The 25919-nt window shown below is 35.9% G+C and overlaps 1 protein-coding gene across 1 annotated transcript in view; it reads left to right on the forward strand.

Moving 5' to 3' along the window:
* Positions 1–25919, forward strand: part of CNTNAP2 (contactin associated protein 2) — a 1742807-nt gene that overhangs the window by 1086984 nt on the left and 629904 nt on the right. Inside the window, exon 19 of the mRNA XM_017502914.1 lies at positions 20453–20469. Within this exon, the coding sequence (XP_017358403.1) occupies positions 20453–20469 (17 nt within the window). The remainder of the gene's footprint in view (positions 1–20452; positions 20470–25919) is intronic.

Consider the following 25919-nt stretch of genomic DNA (forward strand, 5'->3'; position numbering starts at 1 on the left):
TTTTTTTTTTTTTTTTTCTGCCAGTTCACTTTAGCTTCAACCTCAGGCCCTAGCTGAGATATAAAGGTATGCGAGTGGAGCTGTGGAGAAATGGTGTTGTATGTTCTACAGCAGAGGGTCACATTTGGCTTTTGGTTGCAAATATCCTATTTACTTCCAGCTGAAACTCAATAATATAGCATCCTATTTATTCTATCCACAGGAATTCACCAACTGCCTCTTGTCTTTGTCAGAAATACAAAATCCTCCTCAGTTCCTCTGAGATGAATTTCTTTATCTTGATTAGCACATCTAGGAATCTTCCTCCTTGTCTTAGTTTTGATGATTTTTCTGATCAGTCCTTTCTTCCCACTCTCCATCACATCAGACTGGCATCTCCTCTGTCTTTTTTATCTTTCTTTTTTCTTTTCGTATTTGAAACCAAAGATGTTTTTAGGATCCCAAATTGAATCAACTCTACCCCATACGTACTCCAGAGTCTTCTTACAAAATTGCATCTCTATTCTTTTTTATGGCTGAATGATATTCTCTTGTGTATATAGGTTACATTTTTTTGTCAATTCATCCAGTGATGGACACTTAGGTTGCACCATCTTTGCTGTTGTGAACAGTGCTGCAATAAATGTGGGAGCACAGATGTCTCTTCAATATACTGATTTCCTTTCTTTTGCATGTATACCCAGCAGTGAGATCGCTGGATCATATTAGTTGTATTTTTAGTTTTTTGAGAAACTTCCATTCTGTTTTCCATAATGGCTGTACTACTTTACATTCCCACCAACAGCATTTGATCATTTCCCTTTGCCCACATCCTCATCAGCATTTGTCTCCATACAAATTTATTTCTTATGTGATTGACAACTTAATTACAATATTGGGACCCTTTTCTAATCAGTCTGGGACAACTGAAAATCTTCAGTGGCTTTAAGGAGATTTCCTTGAGAGCAGTTAATTATGGTGTTGAGCCATCCTGCCCATGTTGAGATGAAGTTTATCTTGAACTATGTGACCCTGGACTTGCCAATGCATTCCTAAAATGGAAGAACAGCAAGTAAGGTGTAAGCAGTCAATCACTCGCCTAGCGTGCTCCCATGCTGAATGCTTTTCCATTCAAGAGCCATAATCAGATCTAATGATTTGCAAGATAGAAAAGAACACTCTCATTTATCTTGCAGATTGCATCAGGGTATGTGGGAAGGATGGAGATATAAATGCAAATGACCTTGACAACAAGCTAAGAAAAACCAGTCAGAACTTTGAACTCTATGTTTAAGAAAGATTCATGGGTTAAGTTGTACATTAGCAGCTTTTTAAAGTAAAGATATACAAAATTGAGTCTAAGTCACTGCAAGGTAAAGGGGCATGTGAGAAACTTACTGAACATGAGTTAAAACTGTTTTCTTTTTTTTTTCTGATCATGCACACTAAGATATGATGGATGAAAAGGGTGCTGCATACCATATGAGAATTGAAAGGTAATTCCAATGTACGCCCTTTGATTGGACCCTTTATTGGTGCTCTTAATGATAAGTGACAGAACTGTAACTCAAACTTTCTTAAAGAAAAAATAAATTTTAGGGTCCACAAAATTAAGGAGCCTTTAGACTGGCACTAGTTTCAGGCACAGGTGTATTCAGGGATTCACAAGATGGCATTAGGAGCATGTTTCCCTCCCTGCACCTCAGCTCTCCCTGTCTTTCTTGTCTTTATGCTACATTCATGTGCAAGCATGTTACCAGCATGCCTCCCTCAAACTCAGGGCTCCTGATCCCAAATTTCTCTACACTCAAAGGGCTCTGATGGGCCCATCTTGGGTCCCATGCCATTTCCTGGACTAAATAGTGTGTCTACAAGATGGGATATTCTGTGCCATGGCAGGCAGGCTTACCTGATGAGGAGCTCTACTAGAATTAGGTGGAATAGGGAAAGGTATTGGGCAGACTAAAACAAAAAGGAAGAGGACCAGAAGAAACATTTCCTACAGATCCGCATGTAGGGATCTTAACAAGATATAAGTCATCTACGTGGTGCATAGGACTGGCAATGAATGAGAGTTAAGGGGAACCTTTTAGGTTCTGAGAGCTGTATCAATGATTGGACAAAGGTGAAATATGAAGTAGTTTTTTTTTGTTTCTGAGTAAAAGAAATGCAATTGGTTATACTATGTGTGGGGGGAAAGGACGATAAAAGTCAAAAGTATAAAACAAAAATATGTAATAACCACTGTAAATGTGTTGGGCAAATTTTTCTTGCACTTTATACAAATATGTGTTTATGAATCAGAATTATTCAGTATCTATTCTGCATTTTTATTTAAAATATTGAGAACATTTTGGTATAAGGTTAAAGTAGTCTACGAAAGTTACAGAAGTTTTAATGGCTAAATAACAGCTCATCTAATGGATGTGTCATAGTCCATAATCAATGTCTATTTTACATATTTAAGTTTCCCATTTTTACTTTCATAGCTAATATTAAGATAAATATTTTGAGAGCACATCTCGTCATTTTCTGAAAACTGAATCCAACTAGTTAAATTACTGAGTCATAGATATGAACATATAAAAGATTTTGATGTATGTGTAGCATTTCTATCCATAATATTACTTTTTTTACTAGCAATTTGTGCAATGCTCCTTACTAGTTCCCCAAAATGATGATTTTTCAGGTATTATATTCTGAGATTTATGAAGCAAGCATTCTTGTTTCCCCCACGATATCTACTTTTAAGATCACTTAATAAGCATTTATTAAATTTTAAAGAATGGGTCATAGCAAGTATATGTTTTTAATTCTGCATTACAAAGCCAAAAGAGTCTGTGTTAATGAAGTAAATCTCTGTTTATTTTAATATCAATAACAATTGTTGTCAAGGATGTAGAGAAATGACTATTCTATAAAATCATAGTATTTAATCTGGCAATGTATATCAAAATTGAAGACATGTACTTTTTTTTCAAGAGAACTTTTACGGTTTCATCAATAATTTTTCAGGATGTGATTTTCTTTTCTTTATTTTATTATTATATTTTAAGTTCAGATCGTGCAGGATTGTTACATAGGTATACACGCCATGGTGGTTTGCTGCATCCATCCCCCCATCATAACCCAAAAATTATATACTTGGAATTATATCAAAGGGGATGTTTGATCAAATAAATACATGCAAATATATTTGATATTTATCAATGAGCTCTTTATAATATCAGAAATATTAATGCTATTTCATTACCTATCTGTGTTTATTTAAAATAAATCCTAGATATTCATTCAGCAGATGCAATACCGCCATTATAAAGGAATGTCTTGAGCTGAAATTGGTTGCATTAAAATCTTGTTCCACCCCAGTCCCACCAAATACTAACCTTGTGCCCTTGTACAAATATCTTGTCTGTGACTCGGTTCTGTAAAATTTATTTTGAGCATTAAGTTGAATTTTACATAGAAAAAGCCTACCAAGTTCTAATGTTAAAATTTTTATAATTTTTATTAAATGGAAAAATTGTTGATGTGAACAAGCTATTAAAGAGCATGGGTAAGAATATCACATTTATATAAAATTATGTGTTTATCTGCATAAAGATCTAGAATAACATTAATCAAAATATGCATTGGAATATTTCTTGTTTGGAGAACATTGGGCGATTTTTGCTTTCCTCTTTATATTTTTTCTCTGTTGCTTGAATTTTCTCTATACGTATTACTGCATGATCATTAAAAAGTTAGCAATTCAATTTACATTTTTTAAAAAAAAATCAAATTATGTAAGAACTTCTTTGGAAAGGTCTGTACTTCACAGGCGACTTTCCCAAAGCCATGTAGCCAGATTGCTTCAAGATAGCATGAGAACAAGGTATACTAGTTCTTGTACATATATCAAATGCCTGCTATCAGATAAGATGATCCTGGGCAAAAGGAACCAGCAATGAGCTTAGACTACAACAATTAGAAAATTCCAGGCTGTGAAGAAAAAGACTAGAAGTTCTGCCACAGTTAGATGTGTGACTTTGGGCAAACCTCATGCTCTCTCAGATCCTGTCTTTTGTTTTCTTTTTAATTCCAATTATAAAATAATTATCTGAAAGCTTCTGTACCTTTAAGAACATGATGAAATGATCTGAAAACTGATATACTTGTTTATTTATGTAGTTGCTAGTAGGTGGTTTTAACCAAATTTCAAAATACTAGCCTTGGACTAAGTATTTATTCAGAGATAAGTGGAGGAGTTAGGAGGTTGACTTGAAATCTTCAAAGTATAAATTTACCAAAGAAAGGAAGGAAGGAAAGAAAGGAAGGAAGGAAGGAAGGAAGGAAGGAAGGAAGGAAGGAAGGAAGGAAGGAAGGGAGGAAGGAAGGGAGGGAGGGAGGGAGGGAGAGGAAAGAAAGAAGAAAGAAAGAAAAGAGAAGAAAAAGAAAAAAAGAAAGAAAGGAAGGAAGGAAGGAAAAAAAGAAAAAGAAAGAAAGAAAGAGAGGAAGAGAGGAAGAAAAGAAAGAGAGGGAAAGAAAGAAAGAAAGAGAGAGAAAGAAGGAAGGAAGGAAAGGGAAGGGAAGGGAAGGGAAGGAAGGAAGGAAGGAAGGAAGGAAGGAAGGAGGGAAAGAAAAGAAAAAAGAAAAGAAAAGGAAAGAAAGAAAGAAATGAAAGAAAGAAAAAGAGAGGAAGGAAGGAAGAAAGAGAAAGAAAGGAAGAAAAGAAAGGGAGAGAAAGAAAGAAAGAGAAAGAGAGAGAAAGAAAGGAAAGAAAGAGAAAGAAAGAAAGAAGGAAAGAAAAAGAAGAAAGGAAAGGAAGAAAGGAAGAAAGAAAGAAAGAAAAAAAGAAAAGAAAAGAGAAAAGCAAAGAAAAAGAAAGAAAGAAAAGAAAAGAAAGAAAAGAGAAAGAAAGAGAGAGAAAGAGAAAGAAAGAAAGAGGAAAATTAGTCTTTAAGATTATAGGAATTTATGATCTGGAAAGTTTGTTCAAGCTCAAGATATAAATAGGTTCCATAAAGTTCAGATAAATATACCGTAAGTTACTTAGCTTTTATTGCTATAACTCTTGAATTTGAATCATGAGTGGCTCCAAGATCAAGAGCCAGAATAAAAGGGAGTGAAATGTGTGCAAACATGAGCTGTACACTTTATCCTGAACAATAGCTGAGTATGTGTTGATTCTTTAATAAATTTGAATGATGACACCAAAAATATATACAGCCTATGATAATCACAGGCCCAAACTTAGATATTTCTCTAATTATTTTTCCTTTCCTTATTTTACTACGGAAATACCAAGAAAACTACATCCTCTTAAGTGCCTACATTATACTAGTCACTATGCTTGGGGGTTACCTTTATTGCCTCATTTAATCCTCACACTTGACTGCTGGAATGACATTATTCCCATTTACTTATAGGAAAAAATCAAGGCCAGAGAGGTTAAGTACATATGCAAATCCACAGTCAGAGGCAATAGATCTGGAATCTCCACACAGGCTCTTCTGATTAGCAACACATCATCCCCAGTTCCTGACATACTACGTTATTGCTGCATAATGAAGGTCACAGTGACTACTGTGGAGCATGTGAGAAAATATGAAATTACTCATCTAACCGATGAGTCTAATGAACACCAGAAGATATTCTCTACAATTGGTTTCTTTGGTACAGATACGTAACTGGCTTCCTTTTTAATTGAACAACAGGAACACACTGACTCACATAACAAAGGATATGTTCAAAATATACAGTAATTTGTTCTGCTCAAGAAAACCTGTTTGGGGCCACACTTTTTTCTGAAGGGTAACCTTCAAGGTATTTTCCCTGAACCCTTTTTTTTCTCTGCAGATTATAGAGGATCTGAAAGACTAAGATAAAGCACTTCCATTAGAAGTTATGATGACAGACAAACGAGTTTAATAGTGACAGGCAGTGTTTGGTCACTTTCCTATTTCTTTCATGAAAATGGAACCGTCATTCATTCAGCTGGGAGCCTGGTCAATAGGGTGAGCTCCTGTGTGTGTACAGGAAGGGGCCTCTGATAATTGCATGAGGCAGACAATTCATTTGGAAGCTCTAGAAAATCAGAGGTGGAAAAATGAGCTCTCAGCGTCCACCTGGGTTTTGAAAAGTAGATATTTGAAGTTGTGGCAGGCTGCTTTGTAATTAAATTGGTAGTTGAGGTCAGTTTTCATAGCAGTCCAATACCAGATGCGATCATGGCGTAATGAGCCATGCCTTTGTAAATGTTACATTTCCTGGGATCAAACTATTTGCCAGAATTTTCCTCCTAATTTAAAGGGTTTAAATGCTACATTATTTTGAATAGTGTTTTGCTATACTGGTGTGTTTGTGTCATGGAAAACAGTTAGAGGGCATGGCATGGAATAACAGAAAAAGGAAAACCTCCTTCCAGTTTCTACAGAGCAGAATTCACTGTATTCATATCCTGCTGTCCAGGCTTGATTCAAATGGACCAATTTCTCTTTTAGCTACTAAGATAAATGTAGTGTTTACTGAATAAAGGTGATCATATTTTCCACTCTGTTATGTATCAATCTTGAAGCATCAGAATGTTCTTGTTCTCCGGAAACATAATCCATGATATGTAGAGTTTCTTTCTCTTCTGAGATTGGAACCTAGTCTTTAATTTATTTCTATTTTGAACTGAATTTAAAAGCTGATTACCCATCAGAGAAGGAGACTGGCATAATCAGGTAAGACAAGGGCAAACTCCTTGGAATTCTTCTTGGGTAGCTTTTCTAATAGACTGAAACTAATTCTGAGACTCTACCTGTCACTAGGCACAGGGTCTAATTCCCAGGCAGCTGAATTAGTTTGTGTGAAATACTCTCTTTCTGAGGCCCCAGACACATAGAATCTATCTCAGTTCTGAAGCAACGACTGTTAATAACCTGAATAATTGTGGAGGCATTCCCCTGTACTAAAAATTATATGCAGACTAAATCACCTGTACTAAAAATTATATGCAGACTAAATTGATTATGATGGATGCAATTAAAATAAATTATGTAAATGCACCGTAAGAATAATTAGAACTAGAAATGTTGATGAGTTAATCGCCATGTCTATGTACTTATGATGCAGAAATCAAAGAAATTTGGAAAAAATTTAGATTATCTTAAAGACAAAACAGATTGAAAAGCACTAAAAATATTTCAGTAATGGGGACGAAAGAAGCCTCTTCCTGACATTCATTCAGGACTTTGCAAAAGAGATGAAAAACACACAACTCACTGCATGGAATGTAGGGAATTGACAACCTGAAAACTGAGTGACAAAGAGAAGCACAACTTTGGTATAAACTAAAGGGTGAATTAGGAGTCAAAAGAGAAGTGGCTTTACTGCTCAGTAATTAACTGTGAGGGAAATCTAAGGTTGAAAAGTAATAAAGTGGATTAGAATGTATTCAAAAAGCAAACTTTTAAACAGAGAGGAAACATAACATCAGTGTGAACTCAGGCTTTTGTTCCTCACTTTTAAGCTGTGTCCATTGCCTGGCACCCCGGCAGCCATGAGCACCACTGCAGCCCTCATTTGAGTTCTAAACACCAAGACTAATGGTGTCATCTAAAAACAAACAAACAAACAAAACTTAGAAGCCAGATTAAAGATGCTCCTGCAGACAAAGGATGAGACAAACTGAACATCAGAAAGAATAGCGGGGCCGGGCACTATTAGAGGAGTGGCTCACTCCTGTAATCCCAGCACAAAAAATTAGCAGGGCATGGTGTCACGTGCCTGTAATCCCAGCTACTCAGGAGGCTGAGGCTGGAGAATCGCTTGAACCCAGGAGGAGGAGGTTGCAGTGAGCCAAGATCGTGCCCCTGCACTCCAGCCTAGGCGATAGCATGAGACTCCATCTCAAATTTTAAAAAATTAATTAAATAAATAATGGCTGCAACTAATCATAACAAATTATGGCTCCATGATTTCATAGTAACACTCAAAAAAGTTTTTAAAAGTTTGGAGAAACAAAACAGAATGTACTAGACACTATTGGAAGCTGCTTGCTAGGGCACCAATTCATCATCTTAAACTTGATAGTTACATGGAAAAGTAAGCAAGTGTTCTTCCCTTTTAGCAGGACTTGTTCCTCAGACTAACCCAATGAATATAAGATATCAGTGAAGTTTTCCAAACAGGAGAAATGGTAGAAATAGAAAAGCATCATTTTGTAACTTATAGTGAAACAAACTTTTTAAAACAAATTAAAAGGTAAAGGTATGGTGCTGTTACTGCTAAAAAGAAACAAGGGATATGTAAAAACTAATGCAATGTGGGAAACATTTTTGGATCCTGATTCAAACAAACTATTAAAAAAAACATTGTTTAGACATTAGGGGAAGTTTGAATATGAGCTATGTATTAAATGATAATATGGTTTTTTTAAACTAATTTTAGTAGAAGAAATAATGCATTATATGACATAAAAAATGTTTTTAATTCATATTGAAGAATTTGGGTAAATGACTTGATATTTGAAATTTTGTTGAAAGCATCTCAGTCAAAATAAAATGGGATCAGGGAGAATAGATGGGAATAAATAAAAATGACAAAATAAATAATGGTCATGAGACTTAGTGATGGATCCAGGGGGACTATATTTTCAACTCTTTCACATGCTTAGAAATTTTCATAATAAAGTTTAAAAAATCAAAATATTGTTTAGGCATAAACACAGAAAGACAACAAAAGGTAATAAATTAACATCAATTACAATCATCTATCCATTTATGTGTTCCCTGAGATCTTTACATAAAATTCAAGGTTGTAAACTCTAAATAGATGCCTATGCATGGAGTCAATGGGATGAAAAATGAGAAGTATGGGGGAGTTGTGACCTCAGGCAGAAAAATTAATTAACCCTGATTGATTGGATGGTGATAGCTTACATTTATGAGTGATGAGAAGTGTCAGGGAGACGTTAGTATAGTGACTTGAGGCACTGATCTTCCTAGGCTTCATCTCCGTAGGTGTGTCAGACATGAGGTAGATTTGAAGAACAAAAACAAAAAGGCATATTCCTAAATAATTTGCCACATTTCAAATGCTTACTGTTAGAGTTTGGTTTTGTTCTCAAAAGATCCACCAGCATTAATTTAATAGCAGCCAGGCGCAGTGGCTCACACCTGTAAACCCAGAACTTTGGGAGGCTGGGCGGGCGGATCACTTGAAGCCAGGAGTTTGAGACCAGCCTGCCCAATATGGTGAAACCCATCTCTACTAAAAATACAAAAGTTAGCTGGGCGTGGCTGCACACGCCTGTAGTCTCAGCTACTTGGCAGGCAGAGGCAGGAGAATAGCTTGAACCCTGTAGACAGAGGTTGCAGAGAGCCAAGATGGCACCACTGCACTCCAACCTGGGTGACAGAGAGAGACAGAGAGGGAGGCTGTTTCAAAATAATAATAATAATAATAATAATAATAATAATAATAATAGCAAACACTAGTATTACAGTTAAAGCCAGGGCCAGCTCCGTGGCCAACCAGTCTGCACTGGTTTCTGTGCTTAGGAAGATTCCACAATTGCTTTAGTGCTGTGCTGTTACCATCTTGGAATTTCTAAAACTTTTTAAACAAGGAGCTTCACATTTTCATTTTTCACTTGACCCTGCAAATTATGTCACAAGTCCTGGTTAGAGTGGCTTATATACAGAGTTTGCGGGAAGCAGATTTGGTGGACTTGATGAAGTTTTATAATTCATTCTCTGGAAGGAGACTTGTTAGTCACTGGAGACTCATTTCACAGTATTTTTTTTTTTTCTTTTTAACTTCTCCACTGTTTTGGGGACAGCTAAGTAAACACAGCCTCTGACAGCATGGTATTACCTGGGACAATATTAACTTCATAAAAATGACACCCAAAAGTGAAATTCTATTTCAAACGTGGTTGTTCTCTAGATCAAGAATTTTGTTTTGAAATATAATTTTCAGATACAGGTGTGCTTGCTGATATTTCTAAAATATTGAGCTTGATAAAAGGCAATCCTGACTAAGCATATGGAATTCTTTTGGTAGTTTTACCCATGCTAACAAATACATTTTTCCCATTAATAAAGGAAAACTTTCAATAAAGAAGTGATAGCAATCTTGTAGGGTTACTATTTGGTATTCGCAATGTAATAACCAGTTAACAGCAATGTATCAATGATTGCATTTGCATAAGAGTCTTGACTAAAGTCACACAGAAAGTAGCAGAAAGTCACTTGTCACTGTGCAGCCGATATTCTTGCATGACAAGGACTAGGAGAGCTGATGTTTTGTTACAGTGCCAAAGTTAATCATGGTCTAAGGACACTGAAAAATGGTGAGAAGTAAGTGAATTAATCACTATTAAAAAGTAATCCTGAAGGGCAACTTTTAAGAAAAAAATACTCTTTTGAATAATCCAAAGTTCTTTCAATATCAAAAAAAATGAAAGATGCTTCTAGAAGGAACTTCCTTCTCTAAAACATCAGTATTATAACTATAGGCAGGAAACCATTTTCTAGAAATTAACTTTTCAGGAAAATTCCATCAAATCTCGAGTTTTTATTGCTCCAAAGAAATAAACTCTTCATCAGAATTGTATTCTGGATCCAAGTCTCTTTGGCAGCCTTCCTTTAGTGTCTTCATCAGAGTTAACTAGAGAATATTACAGTTCCGGAATATTTAAATGAGCCTGTCTGTTAGACTTGGAGGAAGATGATTATTTAAACAGTCAGATAGTTGTGGCATGAAAACAAGTTATTAAACCCCTGGTTGAATAACTTCTGAACAAATGTACAAATTAACTTAGAGACCTATGGAATAATGTCACCCTACCTGTTTTTAATATTTTAGAATGGACACAAGCAAGGGGACACGAGGATACCTTCCTCTTACCTACTGCAAACTGACTGCCAAGGGACTTGTAATTATGGTACCTGCTTTGGGACAGTCAGGCAGCAATCCTCTGCCTAAATAGTTCTTTGTTCTTCCACTCCTAACTTTTTGCTGGCCTGATATTTTCTGAGAGATTGCACTATTTTTGTCTTCCTTTGTTACTATTTTCTTCCATTTTAAAAAATGCTTTTTTTCTGAATAAGTCATTTCCTTAAAGTATTCAAAGAAACAAAATTCCAGGCAGAAGGAAATCTGCATGCTGATGTTGCTTAGAGTTCCAAAGCCTGACGGATGGCCGCCTTCTCTGTAGCTCTTCCAAGTCATTTCAGACCTATGAGTGTTTCATGGCCTGTCATAGGAGGATTCACTTGAAGTCTTGTAGGTCTGACTTGCACCTTAATTTTGACCTCCTCCATGCAAATAAAACAGAAAACTAACTTGGCACAAGATAATCATGCATTATAGTTTTTGTTCTTTCTTTGAATGGAATCGAATTTAAATTTTCTACTCTTATTTTTCTCTTAACTGGCTCTTTTCCATAATTATTTTCCTTAGAGCTTCAGATAAAAATCTTAGCCTGGATCTTAATAATTATACCTGATGGACTAAGAGCTAAGTTCAGTCACATATTGTAAACAATCAAAAGCCAAGTTATGAACATATGGCAAATGCAATTCTTTGATAAGAAACAAGACAGTGAGTTGCCATCTTGATTAAATAGATAAAAAATGATTATTGTCTTTAGCTATCTATTCTTGAAGTACATATGTAGCACTTTATTAGGAAGGTTCACTGAAAAACCTGTAACTCTAGAAAGGTATGTTTGCTTCAAATAATTAGGAAAGAGAAAAACTGTAATTAAAGAAAAAAGAGAATTTATATACGTCTTTTATAATCTCTTAGAATATGACAAGTAAAACAGAAAATGAATCAAACATATACAAGAAGCAAAATTCTTCTGCATAAGATTTCAGGAAACACCTCGTTGTGAAGATTCAGCGATTTAATTACAAAATTGAAACAAAGGCACAATATAGTTGTAATGAAATTTAATTCTCCTAACATCAGCTAAAAGTGTATTTCTTGAAAAATTGGGACATCTGATCACTGTTTTACTTATCTCACTGAAAATTTATCTCTGAAAAGATTACTGATAACGTTACTCTCTTTTCTTTAGTGCCAAGAAGTTCGTGGCAGGTTTCATGCCAGGCAAGGAGAGGGCATTCCTACTGCTTTCTCTCCTCTAAGCTCTAGTTTAGTTTCTGATGCCCTGAACATCAAGCAAGAGCCAAATATCCTGGCCAGAGCTAGTTCAGCTGGGAGAGTTGGGTTAGAGGGAGATGACATAGTAAGGATCCTTGAATGTGCTTTTCAGTAAGTTGGTTAAATATCTTTATGGCTAGACATGGTGGCTCAGGACTATAATATCACAGCACTTTGGGAGGCTGAGGCAGGCAGATAGCTTGAGCTCACGAGCTGGAGACCAGCCTGGGCAACATTGTGAAACCCCATCTCTCCAAAAAATGAAAATACAAAAATTATCTGGGCATGGTGGTGTACGCCTGTGGTCCCAGCTACTTAGGGTGCTGAGGTGAAAGGATTGCTTGAGCCCAGGAGGCAGAGATTGCAGTGAGCTGAGATCGCACCACTGTACTCCAGTCTGGGTAACAGAGTGAGACCCTGTCTCAAAAAATAAGTACGTAAATAAATAAGTAAAAATTTACTTCTAGCAGCCATGGGCATTTGATTCAAGTTATTCTGAAGAACAATGCTATCCTTTTTCTTTAAATTTCCTTCTAGAAAGAAATTCTTCTTAGTTTCCAGTTCAATCTCTCAAGGTAGTAAGGTATATTTTATTACCTTATGTATTGCTTTTTATATAATAAGCTGTTCATGAAGGCTTAAAGAGAAAGTATAAATTATTATTGTTTTTCTTTGACATTTACACCCACTTACTATTCCTAAGGACAATTCAGTCTCTCCTCCCATACATAAACCTTCCTATCTGATTAGATCCAGCTTGTTACTAATAGACATAAAATTATTTTATAAAAAGAAATTATGTTCAATGTAAAAATAGCAACTGATTTTAAATTCCCTTCGTTTCTGCACCCTGTTTGTCTTGATAACTCAACTTGAATCCCATAAGACAGTTTCTCTGAGTACCTTTTTTAATGAGAGAAACTTTAGACATTTTGAATAAAACAAGGGAATTACTGATGTCCCAATGCTCCTTGCAATGAGTACTTACAGTTTACCTTGTGGAGGAAATATTACATTTACTTTCTACCAAAATCTATGTCTTATCCAGAAAAATGCCTATTAATTCATTTAAAATCATTTTCAGAGCTCAGACAACACAAAGAGCCAGACTGCCAAATCAGACTCACAAAGAGATCTTACCAAGTGTCAAGCTTTGCTAATAATTCAAAAGATGCAGGTGGTAATAAATGAAATTCACAGGCAAGGCGTGGTGGCTCACGCCTGTAATTCCAGCACTTTGGGAGGCTCAGGTGGGCAGATCACGAGGTCAAGAGATTGAGACCATCCTGGCCAACATGGTGAAACCCTGTCTCTACTAAAAAAATACAAAAATCAGCTGGGCATGGTGGCACATGCCTGTAGTCCCAGCTATTCAGGAGGCTGAGGCAGGAGAATCGCTTGAACCAGGGAGTCAGAGGTTGCAGTGAGCCAAGATTGCGCCACTGCACTCCAGCCTGGTGACAGAATGAGACTCCGTCTCAAAAAAAAAACCAAAAAGGCAATTCATAAAAATATCTGAGATCGCTAGTGCAGCTCCTCACATCCTGTGCCACACGAGGATGTGGCCTGGTCTGGATTTAATGTTTGAGGTTTCTAAGTGATGCATGTAGGCCATCGCTTCCACAAGGAAGCTATTGTGGTTACGAAACAGCTTGCTTTGTTTCTTCCATAATTATACCGTTGACCTAACATCTTCCACTGGGCCACATCCCACAAACCCACGAGTTCCTCATTCACTAGGTTGCTGGAAGCAACCTACGCAGACTAGACATATCCTGCAAAAAGGATGCCACAGAAAAGAGTCTCATTATCTTTCTGCTAGTAAATACCATCAGGAGGTACAATTAGCATAATTACAAGGATTCTTTACTGGGTCATTTCTTTCTCTCTTTCTCTCCCTCCTCTTCTTGGATATCCTCAGGGAAGACACTATGGTTTACTTAACAAACTGCAAACGCTTTCCTTCTCGAGAACCATTTCTTTAGAAAATGCTATTACATTATGACCTGTTTAAAAATGTGTGTGCCCCTCTCCATATAGTAATTTATCATTTGTAACATACTCACACTGCACAAATCATCAGAAGTCCTTATCTACTATGATAAAATTTGAGCTTCACTAAGGAAAAAGCAAACTGAAGAACTTCCAAAGAGTTTTCTCCTCATCTCTGACTGGTTGCTTCCCCAGGAATTAAATACGACGTTTCCCTTTAAACATCAGATGTGGCAGTATTGCTCCCTCTTCTACTGCCATCAGTATTATTACTCAACGGTTAGTCTTCAACATTCTCACGGTGTCTCAGCCACTTAGAATATAGGAATATGCATCAATCAAGTGTAATAATTAAGTGGAAACAAAATATTTAGATTTAGGAAGATTAAACACTGGTACCAGAGTTATACATTACAGTTTAGAACATTAATAAATCATTGTGGCTGAGTTTTATAGCTCTTTCTGTTTCATGTCAAGCCTTGTAGGTAATTTTTCCTAGCCTTCTGGTCCTTAGAATGATCAAGTCCTGTGAGGCTGAATCTCAAGGCAAATGGAGAAATTTCCTGGTTGAAATCAAACCAGCTGACTTAGATAGCTCTTGTTCATCAATCCACATATGCAACAAATTGCTAGTAAAGCTAGTGCTCTGTGGATAGTATTATCTTGGATGTTGGGGATGCAGAAGGAAGGCAATCATGGTTCCTGACCTCATGGCTCTGAACTCTTTATAAAGACCTATAGAAGAAATCAAGAAAACAAAAGATTCAACTAAAGTAATTATAAATTGTGATAAGTGAAAGAATCTTTGAACTGGGATTTTATAGCAGTTATATTCTTACGGAGTTATTCAACAAAGATAACTAGCAAACAGAAGAACATTGCATTATGGATTCCAGCTGCTGACACTATGGTATATGGCTTAGATTAATTTTCATGAAATCCCTAAAAAATGAACTTACTCATCCAATAACAGAGAAAATCAATAAACTTCAAGCTGCTTTGAAAATACTAACATACGAAAGTTATTATCTTGATTATAAAGTTATCTGAAATGACGTAAGTGACAAATGTCTCTAAGAATATACACTGGAAACTTCCTGGATGCTGCTGAAACGGACATGAATTTTTTCCTTTGCATGATTTAATCTTTAGTTAGTAGATTCCAATCAAGATTTTCTGTTCAAGGCACCTCATAATCACTTTCCTCTTTCCTCTTTCCTGCTTTCCTCTTCTCAACTCCAAGCATATGCACTTCCCTGTCACTGGGGCCTGTGCTTGTAAGCATGGCATTCAAGTTCTGTTTTGAATAGAGTAAGGCTTTAGAGGTTTCCTTGAAAACATAAAGCCCTAAAAGTGCCTGTTTCTAGGCATCCTCCTGTTTTTCAACAGTCACCATTTTAAGTACCTGCCATTAATTCATCCAGTCCTTAGGCATCAAGCCCCAATGCTGTAGAAGGCTCAAACTAAATGGTTGGGAGGTTATTGTCACAGATGCTGTATTCAAGGAGGATATAACTTCTTGGGGGATATATAAATAATAACAGCACCATAAAGTTACATCTTATCAGGCATTGAGCTACAAGATTGGAGAGGGTGATAATAATTGTGTATATTCAAAGTAACACCCGAAGGTCTTTTAATTAATCTGAAAAACACAGAATATATACAGTTCTACTCACAGGCCAGGTTAATGATGATCTAATGAATCCAATATAGCCAAATTTTCCTCTGTCATTGGAACAAAGAACAGATTCTTCAGTCAATCACCAAATAGAATGGGTGGCTATGTTTATGGGCTATGACATATGAAAAAAATACATGCATCTTAATGCAAAAGTCGGTCTTAGTATATTAATACAGTCTTAGTATATTCATATACCCACCACACGAGAGACACAGGGAACGATTTGGAAGGAAAAGGTAAACTTAGAATTTCCATCTCAGTCTCACTAATATGTGGAGTGTATACTCACTGAATAGATGATGAGCAAATTTATTTTTCTCTAATATGTTTCTCTCTCTCTCTCTCTCTCTCTCTCTCTTTGTCATACACACACACACACACACACACACACGCCATTCTGGTCAATGGAAACAATATAAACAAAGCCTTAGAAAGCATAAATTAAGTGACACCAATGGAGTGAGGACTATATGCAATTAGTAATAGAAAATAGTAACAGAGGCTGGCACGGTGGCTCACACCTGAAATCTCAGCACTTTGGGAGGCCAAGATGGATGGATCACAAGGTCAGGGGTTTGAGACCAGCCTGGCCAACGTGATGAAACCTCGTTTCTACTAAAAATACAAAAATTGCCCGGGTGTGGTGGCACACACCTATAGTCCCAACTACTCAGGAGACTGAGGCAGGAGAGTGACTTGAACCCAGGAGGCGGAAGTTGCAGTGAGCCGAGACTGTGCCATTGCACTCCAGCCTGGGTGACAGAATAAGACCCTGTCTCAAAACAAAAGGAGAAAATATTAAAAATTATGGCTGAAAGTTCATATAGAAGACCATGAATATTAGGCAAAAAAGGGCTATATTCAGTAATTTCTGTAAAGCCACGGAAGATTTTTGAAACACATAGTGAAGTTATGATTTTGCTGAAAGGCAAACAGGAGGAGTTCAGTTGTGAGCCTACTGAATCTGAGCTGTTACAGAGGCATTTAGATGCACTCATATCTAGCTACTGGGAAGTCCTAACTAGAGATGAAGGCCAATGAGCCATTTCCAGAGAACTTTTTTTTTCTATCTCTTCAGCACTTAGATCAGTTCCAGGAAATGTATATGCCAGGAAAAAACTACTGAGTTAATAGTATTTTATGATATTAAGGATATGATGCATACATAGCTATTTAAACACTGAATGGAAGAATAAATGGATGTGTAAGTGGGAGGGAGGGAAGGAGGGAGTGAGGGAAGGAAAGAAGGAAGGAAGGAAGGAAGGAAGGAAGGAAGGAAGGAAGGAAGGAAGGAAGGAAGGAAGGAAATAAGTTCACCTCTTGAATTTTTCTAGTCTGAATGTTTCTACTAAATATCTACTGTATTGTTTGACAGTTATTTGTAGACATGAGATCAGATTCCGGGCAACTTTAGGCATCTCAGAAGTTTGTTGTATGTGCTATTAAGTGTAAAGATCCATGAGCAGCCAACGATTGCAGCTGTAATTAAATCCCTTTAGTTATGAGATGCAAGCTGTTTGGTGGTGAAGGCTGTGGTGTTGGGAGAAATGAGGAGAGGGAGAATACAGTACTTTGCTCCTTTGCTCCTTTTTCTTCTTTTTCTGAGACGAAAGTGGCAGTAGGAATTAGAAGAGCATCTTAGCAGGGCATGCCTTCTGACAGTGGCAAAGAAGAGAGGCAGCTAAAAGAAGACCAAAGGTAGAACAGCTCTCCTCTCTGGGGAGGCAAAGAGCCATTAAAAGTGTCAGTCGCTTCTAAGGCTGGCATTGTGTTTGTGTTTCTCTGAAGACTTATCACATATGGCAAGTTCTACAGACTGGAAAGGGGGTCAGAAAGGCACTGACTATAAGGGCAAATCAAGCCCTTCTTGCTTCAGTAGTTTCCTGGGGCATGACTGTTTTGAGACAGCTGAACACTCTTCACTCACACTACCCAACACAGAGCAGCAGCGTGGGGAGCTAAGTCAAGTTCGGAAGAACATTCTTGCTTACTGGACTAGGGGCACAAGCCTCAAAACAGCGTTCAAGAGGATGTTAGCAAGTATCTGTCATCCTTGCCTTCTAACTTGCAGCTCATCTTGCTGATAAGGTCCATGCCATTCCAGTTCCTGGGATCAGTCCAGTGCTGAGTGAAAACAGAAGGAGTTCAAATTTGCTCTTGGTTGCACCCTGACACTGTGATTTCTGGGTCCCAGCCTTTTTTCTGTGACCTTGCCTTACACTTTAGCCTGCTACATCTGTAGCTTTTCCCTTGTTCTCAAACCTCTGTCTCATTTATTCCAATTCTGTTTGCTATGGGTTATTTTCTTGGATATTTGGTGTCTTGCCCCATGCCATAGCACACAGATGGTTCTTCACACCTGTCACCTCGGCCACCAGAAGCCAGCCTCTACTGTGTAGAGTTCCTCCATCTGGGAGGGTCGACAGCTCCTCACTGGCCCTTTTATTTGGCCATTCTATTACTCCAACAAAAACTCCTGCTCAGCTACACCTCATGTCTAATTTTGCTTCCACTCATAGCTGAACATACATTCCAAATATCTAATTTTACTCTTGAGGTAATTTTAATCCTTGATTTTATCTTCTCTATTATCTCCTGGATTCCCAGATTGACGTGGAGAAAGCTATGATATGGCTCCCTCCAATTTCCTAGTGGAAGGCAAAGGGTGCCTAAATCACAAAGTTATGTTAACCTTAAAGTTGAACATAGAAATGTCTACATAAATTCAAAAGGTCGAATGTAGTGAAAACATTGATGGGTCAATATAATCTTGATTTATCTCTGTAATATGCCATTAAAACTCACTGAGAAAGATCACTAGTTAAACATATTGTAAATTCTGGAAACTAAAGCTGCTGGGTTCTGCTGAAATAGCCCATGAGTAAATCACAACACCTCGAAGATGTTTTATGACTAACTTAATTTTTTAAAAATATCAGAGATCATCATATCTCTGCTTGGTGCTAACTAAAAAGCCAAAAGTTCTGGTCAGAACAAATGTAGTTCACAAACACTAAAGTTTTGGTGGCTCAAAATAAATGGTAGCACAAGAAACTTAGAAATAATAAATATAAACACAGGGCCCTCTTCTGTGGCTTTAGTAAACAACGTATTTCTAATAACTTCATAATGCAGCTGAAGCTGGTTGAATTTATGCTTGAAAAGTCTACTCATTTGTACACTGGTGAGTCAAACACTCTGGTTTTAAACAGAGCAAAAATAGTTTTCTAAAATATGTAGTCAGTCATGTCATACCTCTGGCTAAAGTACTGTTATTTCGTTGCACGTATTCTGAGTTTCCATGAAACAAAACATTTGACAACTATAATCTTTTGTCATCCTCAGCAGTTCACAAGTGCCATTCACTTCCGTAGAGCTTACAGAGTAGAAGTAAGCTTCATGAGAGAGTGCTTCAAGCTGTATTCCCTCTGTACCCTTAGCAGGTGCACAGTGCCCATCTAGAAGACATTCAGTAATCACAAGATGAATAAATGCACGAAAATGAAGTTTCATATCAGTTAATCACAAGAGAATGTTTTGTGGCTGCTTTGTCAATTTTTAAATCTACTATGAGGAGTTTAAAGGTAACAGTTAAGATGAGGCCCAGGAAAGCACTCAGTGTCATGAGTCAGCAGGGGAATGTTTATGAAAACCACGGTGATATGTACCACGATGCATCCCAGAATACCTAAAATTTAACATATCAACAGCAGCAAGTGCTCACCAGGGTGAGGAACAGGAATTCATACATCGCTGTTTGGGTTGTAAAATGTTATAAACACTTTGAAAAACCATTTATGATTGCTTATAAAGTAAAACATGTGGTTATCATTATGATCCATCTATTTTATTTTCAGGTATTTACCCAAAAGAAATGAAGACATATAGCCACATAAGAACTTGCTTAATTTAAAATGTCTTCTAATTAGAGCTAATTCGAAAGTTTATTCTAAATCAACATGGAAATGGATAAACAAATGATGATGTACTCATACAGTGGAATACCACCCAGCCAAAAAAGGGAGGAAAGGACAAACTGCTGACATAGGTTCCCATATGAATGAATCTCTACAACACCATGAATGAAAGAAGCAAACTCAATAGAGTTGACACCACGATTTTATTTACATAAAATTCTAGAAGAAGTGAGCCTCATTTAGAGTGATGGAAATGAGATCAGTGGTAGGCTGGGGCCAGGAGTAGACAGAACTGACCACAAAAAGTCACAGGCACTTTTTGAGTGATGGCAATATTAAATGTCTTGATTAAGGAGGTGACACAGATGCATGTATTTATCAAAACTAATTGAACTGCACACTAAATGAGTGCATCTTATGGTATATAAATTACACTTAAAGCTGATTATACACTAAATAAAACTAAGAAAAATTTGGAAAGTAGGTGCATGTTTTTATAATTACAGTTTTTTTATATTCTATTAATTATGAATAATGCTTTTAGCCTATGGAATCAATTCTTTATAAAAACTCATTACATAGTTGTTTGATATTTCTTGTGAAATCATTCCTTTAGACCTATTGGGTAATAACAATATAGGTGAAGCAGAAGAAAGGTTATACATGAACAAGAGATGTCCAGGTTGATCTGTATAATGATTTATAGTCCTCTTCTGGTATCCATGAGGGAGAGGGAGAGGAAAGGGGAGATACTGAGTGTAACTCATTTATTGACATCATTGGAGCTTTCTGGATTATTTAGTGTGCCTATGATCAGTCTCAATCCCAGTCTTAACCCTGAACTTTTCAAAGTACTTGAACCGATAAATTCTATTTTTGCTTAAGCTAATTTGTATTAGGCCTCTGTTCATTAATTCTGTTGTACAAAATTTCAAAGGAATGGAAAATTTAATGCATTCAACTATACATAGAGTTTTGGTAGACTTTTCCCCCCAAAATGCTGTATCTTGTTCTTTTTGTTGTATCCCTCATCTGTTCTAGGTAATCAACTAATAGTTTTTTATGAATAAGAATTAAATGTTTCTACTTTTTACTGAAAGATTTCAGACTACTGAAAATGTGACCAAAAAATTCTAAAATAAGCATAGATATTCGTTCTATGAAAAAGGTGCTAACAATTTATCTGTTGCTAAATCATCAATATATTTTACCAGATACCATTATTTACTCCCTATTGAATTGTTGAAGTTTAACTAAATTAACTCTACTTAATTCATTCCTACCCTAAACGTTTATTCAAAATTATTACTGTTTTAAAACAATTGTTTGATACAAAAGTATTTTCTCCATATAAAATAAATAAGAGATACATTTAAATTGTTTACATTCGTAAAGTAAAATATATAAATAGAATTTTGAGTAAATTAAGAATATTTTGACTGCACTACCTAAAAAAAAACAAAAAACAAAAGCAAAAAAAACCTCACGTCTTAGACTTGCAACTGGAGCTAAATCAACCTTCTTTATTTTGGTGTATCACTAATAGCTCTGCGTTAACCCCATGATAATTAGAAAGAAATTTCCATAGTATATATAATTTCCTAAGGTACGAATTTTGAAGTAAATAATGTATGCCACAAATGTAAGTCGGTCACTTATTTCTTTTTTCTCTTGTCCGTTATCTTCAGGTGTATAATCATTTGAGAATATATTTACTTTCAAGGAAAGCCCTTTTTATTTTACTGCTTATTGTTACTGCCACTAAGTAGTATTGTTGTTTATAGGGCTGTGTTATATGCTTTAAATGCATCGTTATACTTAACAAACACACTGTATGACAGGTGGAGGAGATGGGAGTACCCAGGGAATGAAAGGTGAGGCTGAATCCAGGGCATTTGCAGTATCCAGATAGGTGAAGTAAGAGGTGAAGTGTCTTCATGTGAGAAAGAGTGGGTGTACTTTTCAGAGAAACAAAGGCTTTCTTGCAGGAAAAATAAGCCACAGTTATAATTACATCATTTGTCATGAGATTTCTAAAGCAACTTTCAAGATAGGAAATGAGAGAAAGAGAAAGAAAGGAGATTATAGTGTTTTTCTATGGGAGCCTGTAAATTGAACTGAAATGAACAGTCCATAAACAGAATGGAATATCTAGGGTCTGGATCCTAGTTCCAGGCAGCTAAACACCTGCTCCTGGGCAGCAGAAGAACCTGAACTATTCCAGTGAGAACACAATGTTTTCATTCTTAACAGTCTTCCCTAAACAGTAGCAAAAACTTCCTTTAAGAAATTTACCATGATAGCCTCGAAGCTTTGGAATCAAAAGGTTTTTATGTACAGTCTCATCTGAAAAGGTCGAAGACCACAGAAAAATTTGAGTACAGAAATATGTTTACAATATTACTCGTCAGAAAACATATCTGTAGGGGCTAAGAGGTTGTGTTCTGCTGCTTTGCAATACTCAAAGAAACTGAGTGGGAAGGCAAATAATTCACATCCTAAAATGGGAATTAGTAAATTAGGAGGCAGTGTGTGGTTGAACAATCTATATTAAAATGTATCATGAAGCCAAACTCTTTAATAGTAATCTATTCATGTCCTATATGTAAACTCTTTACTACATTAGTGCTTAGAGCATAATTTGGGCTTAATACATATAGATTGATTAAGCGAGTAATAAGATAAATGGGAAAAACAGAAGAATACTTTTTTATTTTCTCTGACTTTCTGAACTTTTGTCACTAAAATGTATATTTAGGTCTTATCTTCCCACTATCTTTAAAATAGCATTTCTTTAAAGATGATTAATTTGAGGCCACTTATAATAGAGCAAAACAAGCAATTGATGAATGATGTGCTTATTAAATGGCATAGGGTGTCACAGAAAACAACTGAGGCTTCAGGCAACTCATTTTTAATGGCATTAATGATAGCTTTTGAAGGTGTGATTACCACTGTAAACCACAGTCAGTTGCTTATTTCAGTTTATTCTTCAGTATGAGCTACAAAAACATTACGAACTGAAAACAATATTTTAGAAAGGCAGATACTCTTAGAATTAGCAAACAGTTTTTGCTAAATTATAATATAGGTCATCATTGGAAAATACAGATGTAGAATTCCACCTCAAAAAAGGTAATTTCTTTATTTTCCTTTTTCTTCTAGTTTAACAGGAGAAATAGGAGATTTTTGCAGCTTTTTAAAAAATCAAAATGCAATTATTCATAGAAGAAAAACAACATGTTAATCTTTCTTAAACTTCTTAAATGAGTACTTTTGGAAATGTAAATGAAATTATATTAGCAAAAATTTAATTAGCACATGTGGTGAAAGATTTTATATGATTCTGTTAGTGGATTTGATCAATTTATGCTAATTGCTAAATAATATAGAATCAAATTATGTATCACCAGAAGAAAGAGGAATAAACATTCTAATAACATTTTTCAAGTATACTTTCCAAAAGGTTATTTTTAAAGTATTCACCCCTTCTGAATAGCACATATTATGTTCCCTGTGAGCTGAGAGAGAGAGTCTTAGAAATATATGGGACTTAAACACCAGCAAGGTGTGTGGAATAACTTTCTCACAAGAACACAATGTAAATATCATTTTTCTTCTGTTTGATTATTTTGAATAACATGCATACTTCATGTGAGCTATAGTGAAGTGTTTGATTATCCAAAGAAAAAGCCAATATTTGAAAAGGTCTTATTCACAATAGAGATAACATAGAGACAGGGTAAAATTTTGATGGGATAAGTGGTAGGTAGGGACATTCTTTGTTATTAAAGGAAGAGTAGAGAGACTATGCTTTGCATTTAAAGGCGGAGTTTACAGTAATTATTACGATTCCTATTTCTAGGTGAAGAAGCTGTGGATGACTAATATTTTGTGCTCCACAGGATATCACCATTGTTTGGCTTGTATTAACATTTTTGTTTCCATAATCTGACTTAGGCAAGATGTGTATAAGAAATGCTTAGCTATAAAAGAGTAACACTGGGAAGGTATGGGTGATGGAGTCCTCTGGATCACATGGCATGCTGTGGCACAGTGCCCTCAGCTGAAAATTAGAGATAACAATCATAACCAATTTCTAGCAGTGTTGATATTAAATGAACTAATATATGTAAATCACTTAGTATATACTCAGGAAATGTTAGCTGTTAATATTTTGACTCTATTGAGTTTTTTTATTTATTTTTCCTTAACAAAGAGGAAACCTTTAACAATTTGTTCACTATCATTATGTGTGTGAGAGATACTATATATACCTCTCCTTTAGAGCAAGAGTCAAATTGTCGTTGAAGTCAAGGTGTAATTCCCAGTTCAATTCCTTATTCATAGTCATCGAATGTGGCTCTTCCATACCAAGATGAACCTCTCGCTGTCTCCATTATGTGCTTGGGTTACAGGATGATCGTACATGATCTATGACAATCTACCATCTATAGTCTACACTACTACTACAATGCTGTTGTTTTTAAATTATTTCCTTGCCTAAAAGTTCCATTTCAGAGTTGCAATACCACACCATAGGTTTCTCTCTACTTCCTAACAGAATAAGACAAAAAACAGAAGAGGGAGGAGTGGGGAAATGGATACAATAAACAAGGATTTTTAGTTTCCAAAGAAACTAAAAATGTCATTATAGAATTAAAATATACACTCATGGTGATAAAGAGTACAATGGAACTGTTTGTATACTTGCTTTGTAGCTTTCTATATTTTCCAGATTTTTTGATTTACTATCTCAGAAGAGATTTGGAAATATAATAAAAGTAGCAAAGAGAAAATGAGATTTTTAAAAAATATCTTCACAATGGTATAAAAATATCAAGTAATTCTGCATAAGCTAATGGATGTGTTCTCTAGAGGAAAAAGTATAAAACTTAATGAGAGGTATAAAAGATCAAAATAAATGGATAGATGAAGTGTGATCATGGATTGGAAGACTGAATGTTTTAATGATGTTACTCTTCCAGAATTGATCTGTAGAGTAAATGAAATAGCAATCTAAATTCCAACAGGTTTTTTTTTTGGTGACAATAAATAAGCTGATTTTAAACTGTAGATGGAAAAGCCTAGGGCCAATACTAGCCAAAACACTCAAAAAGAAGAATATGGAAGGAATTTTTCTATCATACAGAAAGACTTGTTGAAAGGAAAAAATCATGATGAATGTGTAATTTTGGCTTGAGAATAAACAAATTAATGGAAAAGAATAGAGGATTCAAAAATAGATATATGCATTTATGAATGCTAGATTTATAACCAACATAGTGACAGAGAGTAGCTACAGTAAAAATAACTATATTTTAATAAATGAGGCTGAGATGATTAGGTATACATATGAAAAAATGAAGTTAGCCTGTCGCATCACACCGTATACAAAAACCAGTTCTTGGTTGGTGACAGATTAATGTGAAAAGTGAAACTATAAGGCTTTCTGAAGATAATACAGGCGAAACCTTAATAACCTCAGGTTAGAACATACTTTTACACACAAAAAGCATACATCATAAAGAAAAGAATTTAAGAACTTCTGTGCATGAAAAGATGCTATAAATAAAGTGGAGAGGAAAGCCATAGAATTAAAGATATTAGCAATATATAACTCTGACAAAGAACTCTCATCCCTAAGGGGGCTGAATGAGCCTTTGTGGTTGATTCGGGGGTGACATTTCTAAGGCAGGAAGGCTGTAGCTACAAGAACAAAGTGCCTTTCTATTTTGCTAAGCTGGTGGATTTGCTTTGTTTCTTGTTGGCCTTCCACACAGAGGCCACAGGGGCATTGTACATAGTCGAAATTTCGTTCACATTCTGACATTTTATAGGGTTTCATTTCTGCTTTTCAATGCTGTGGTTTTCAGTTTTTCTTTGTGACTTCATATGTGTTGTAGGCAGCATTTAAAGTTGTCTGGCTCAAACTTCAAGTTAGATGCTGTCTTAACCCTTTTTTTCTGTTCCTAAAATCTTTTGTAATCTTTACTACAGAATTCTTAATGTTGATATAAATGTATAAATTTGATATATTTTGTGTTTTCCTATATTCTCTGAAAATATATCACAATAGTTTTCTGTATTGAAATATCGTCTTATATAATACTTCTTTTTTTTTTTTTGAGACAGAGTTTCGCTCTTGTTACCCAGGCTGGAGGGCAATGGCATGATCTCGGCTCACTGCAGCCTCTGCCTCCTGG

This window comes from Cebus imitator, unplaced genomic scaffold (genome assembly GCF_001604975.1).
Source record: "Cebus imitator isolate Cc_AM_T3 unplaced genomic scaffold, Cebus_imitator-1.0 Scaffold304, whole genome shotgun sequence".
In the NCBI taxonomy this organism is placed as follows: Eukaryota; Metazoa; Chordata; class Mammalia; order Primates; family Cebidae; genus Cebus; species Cebus imitator.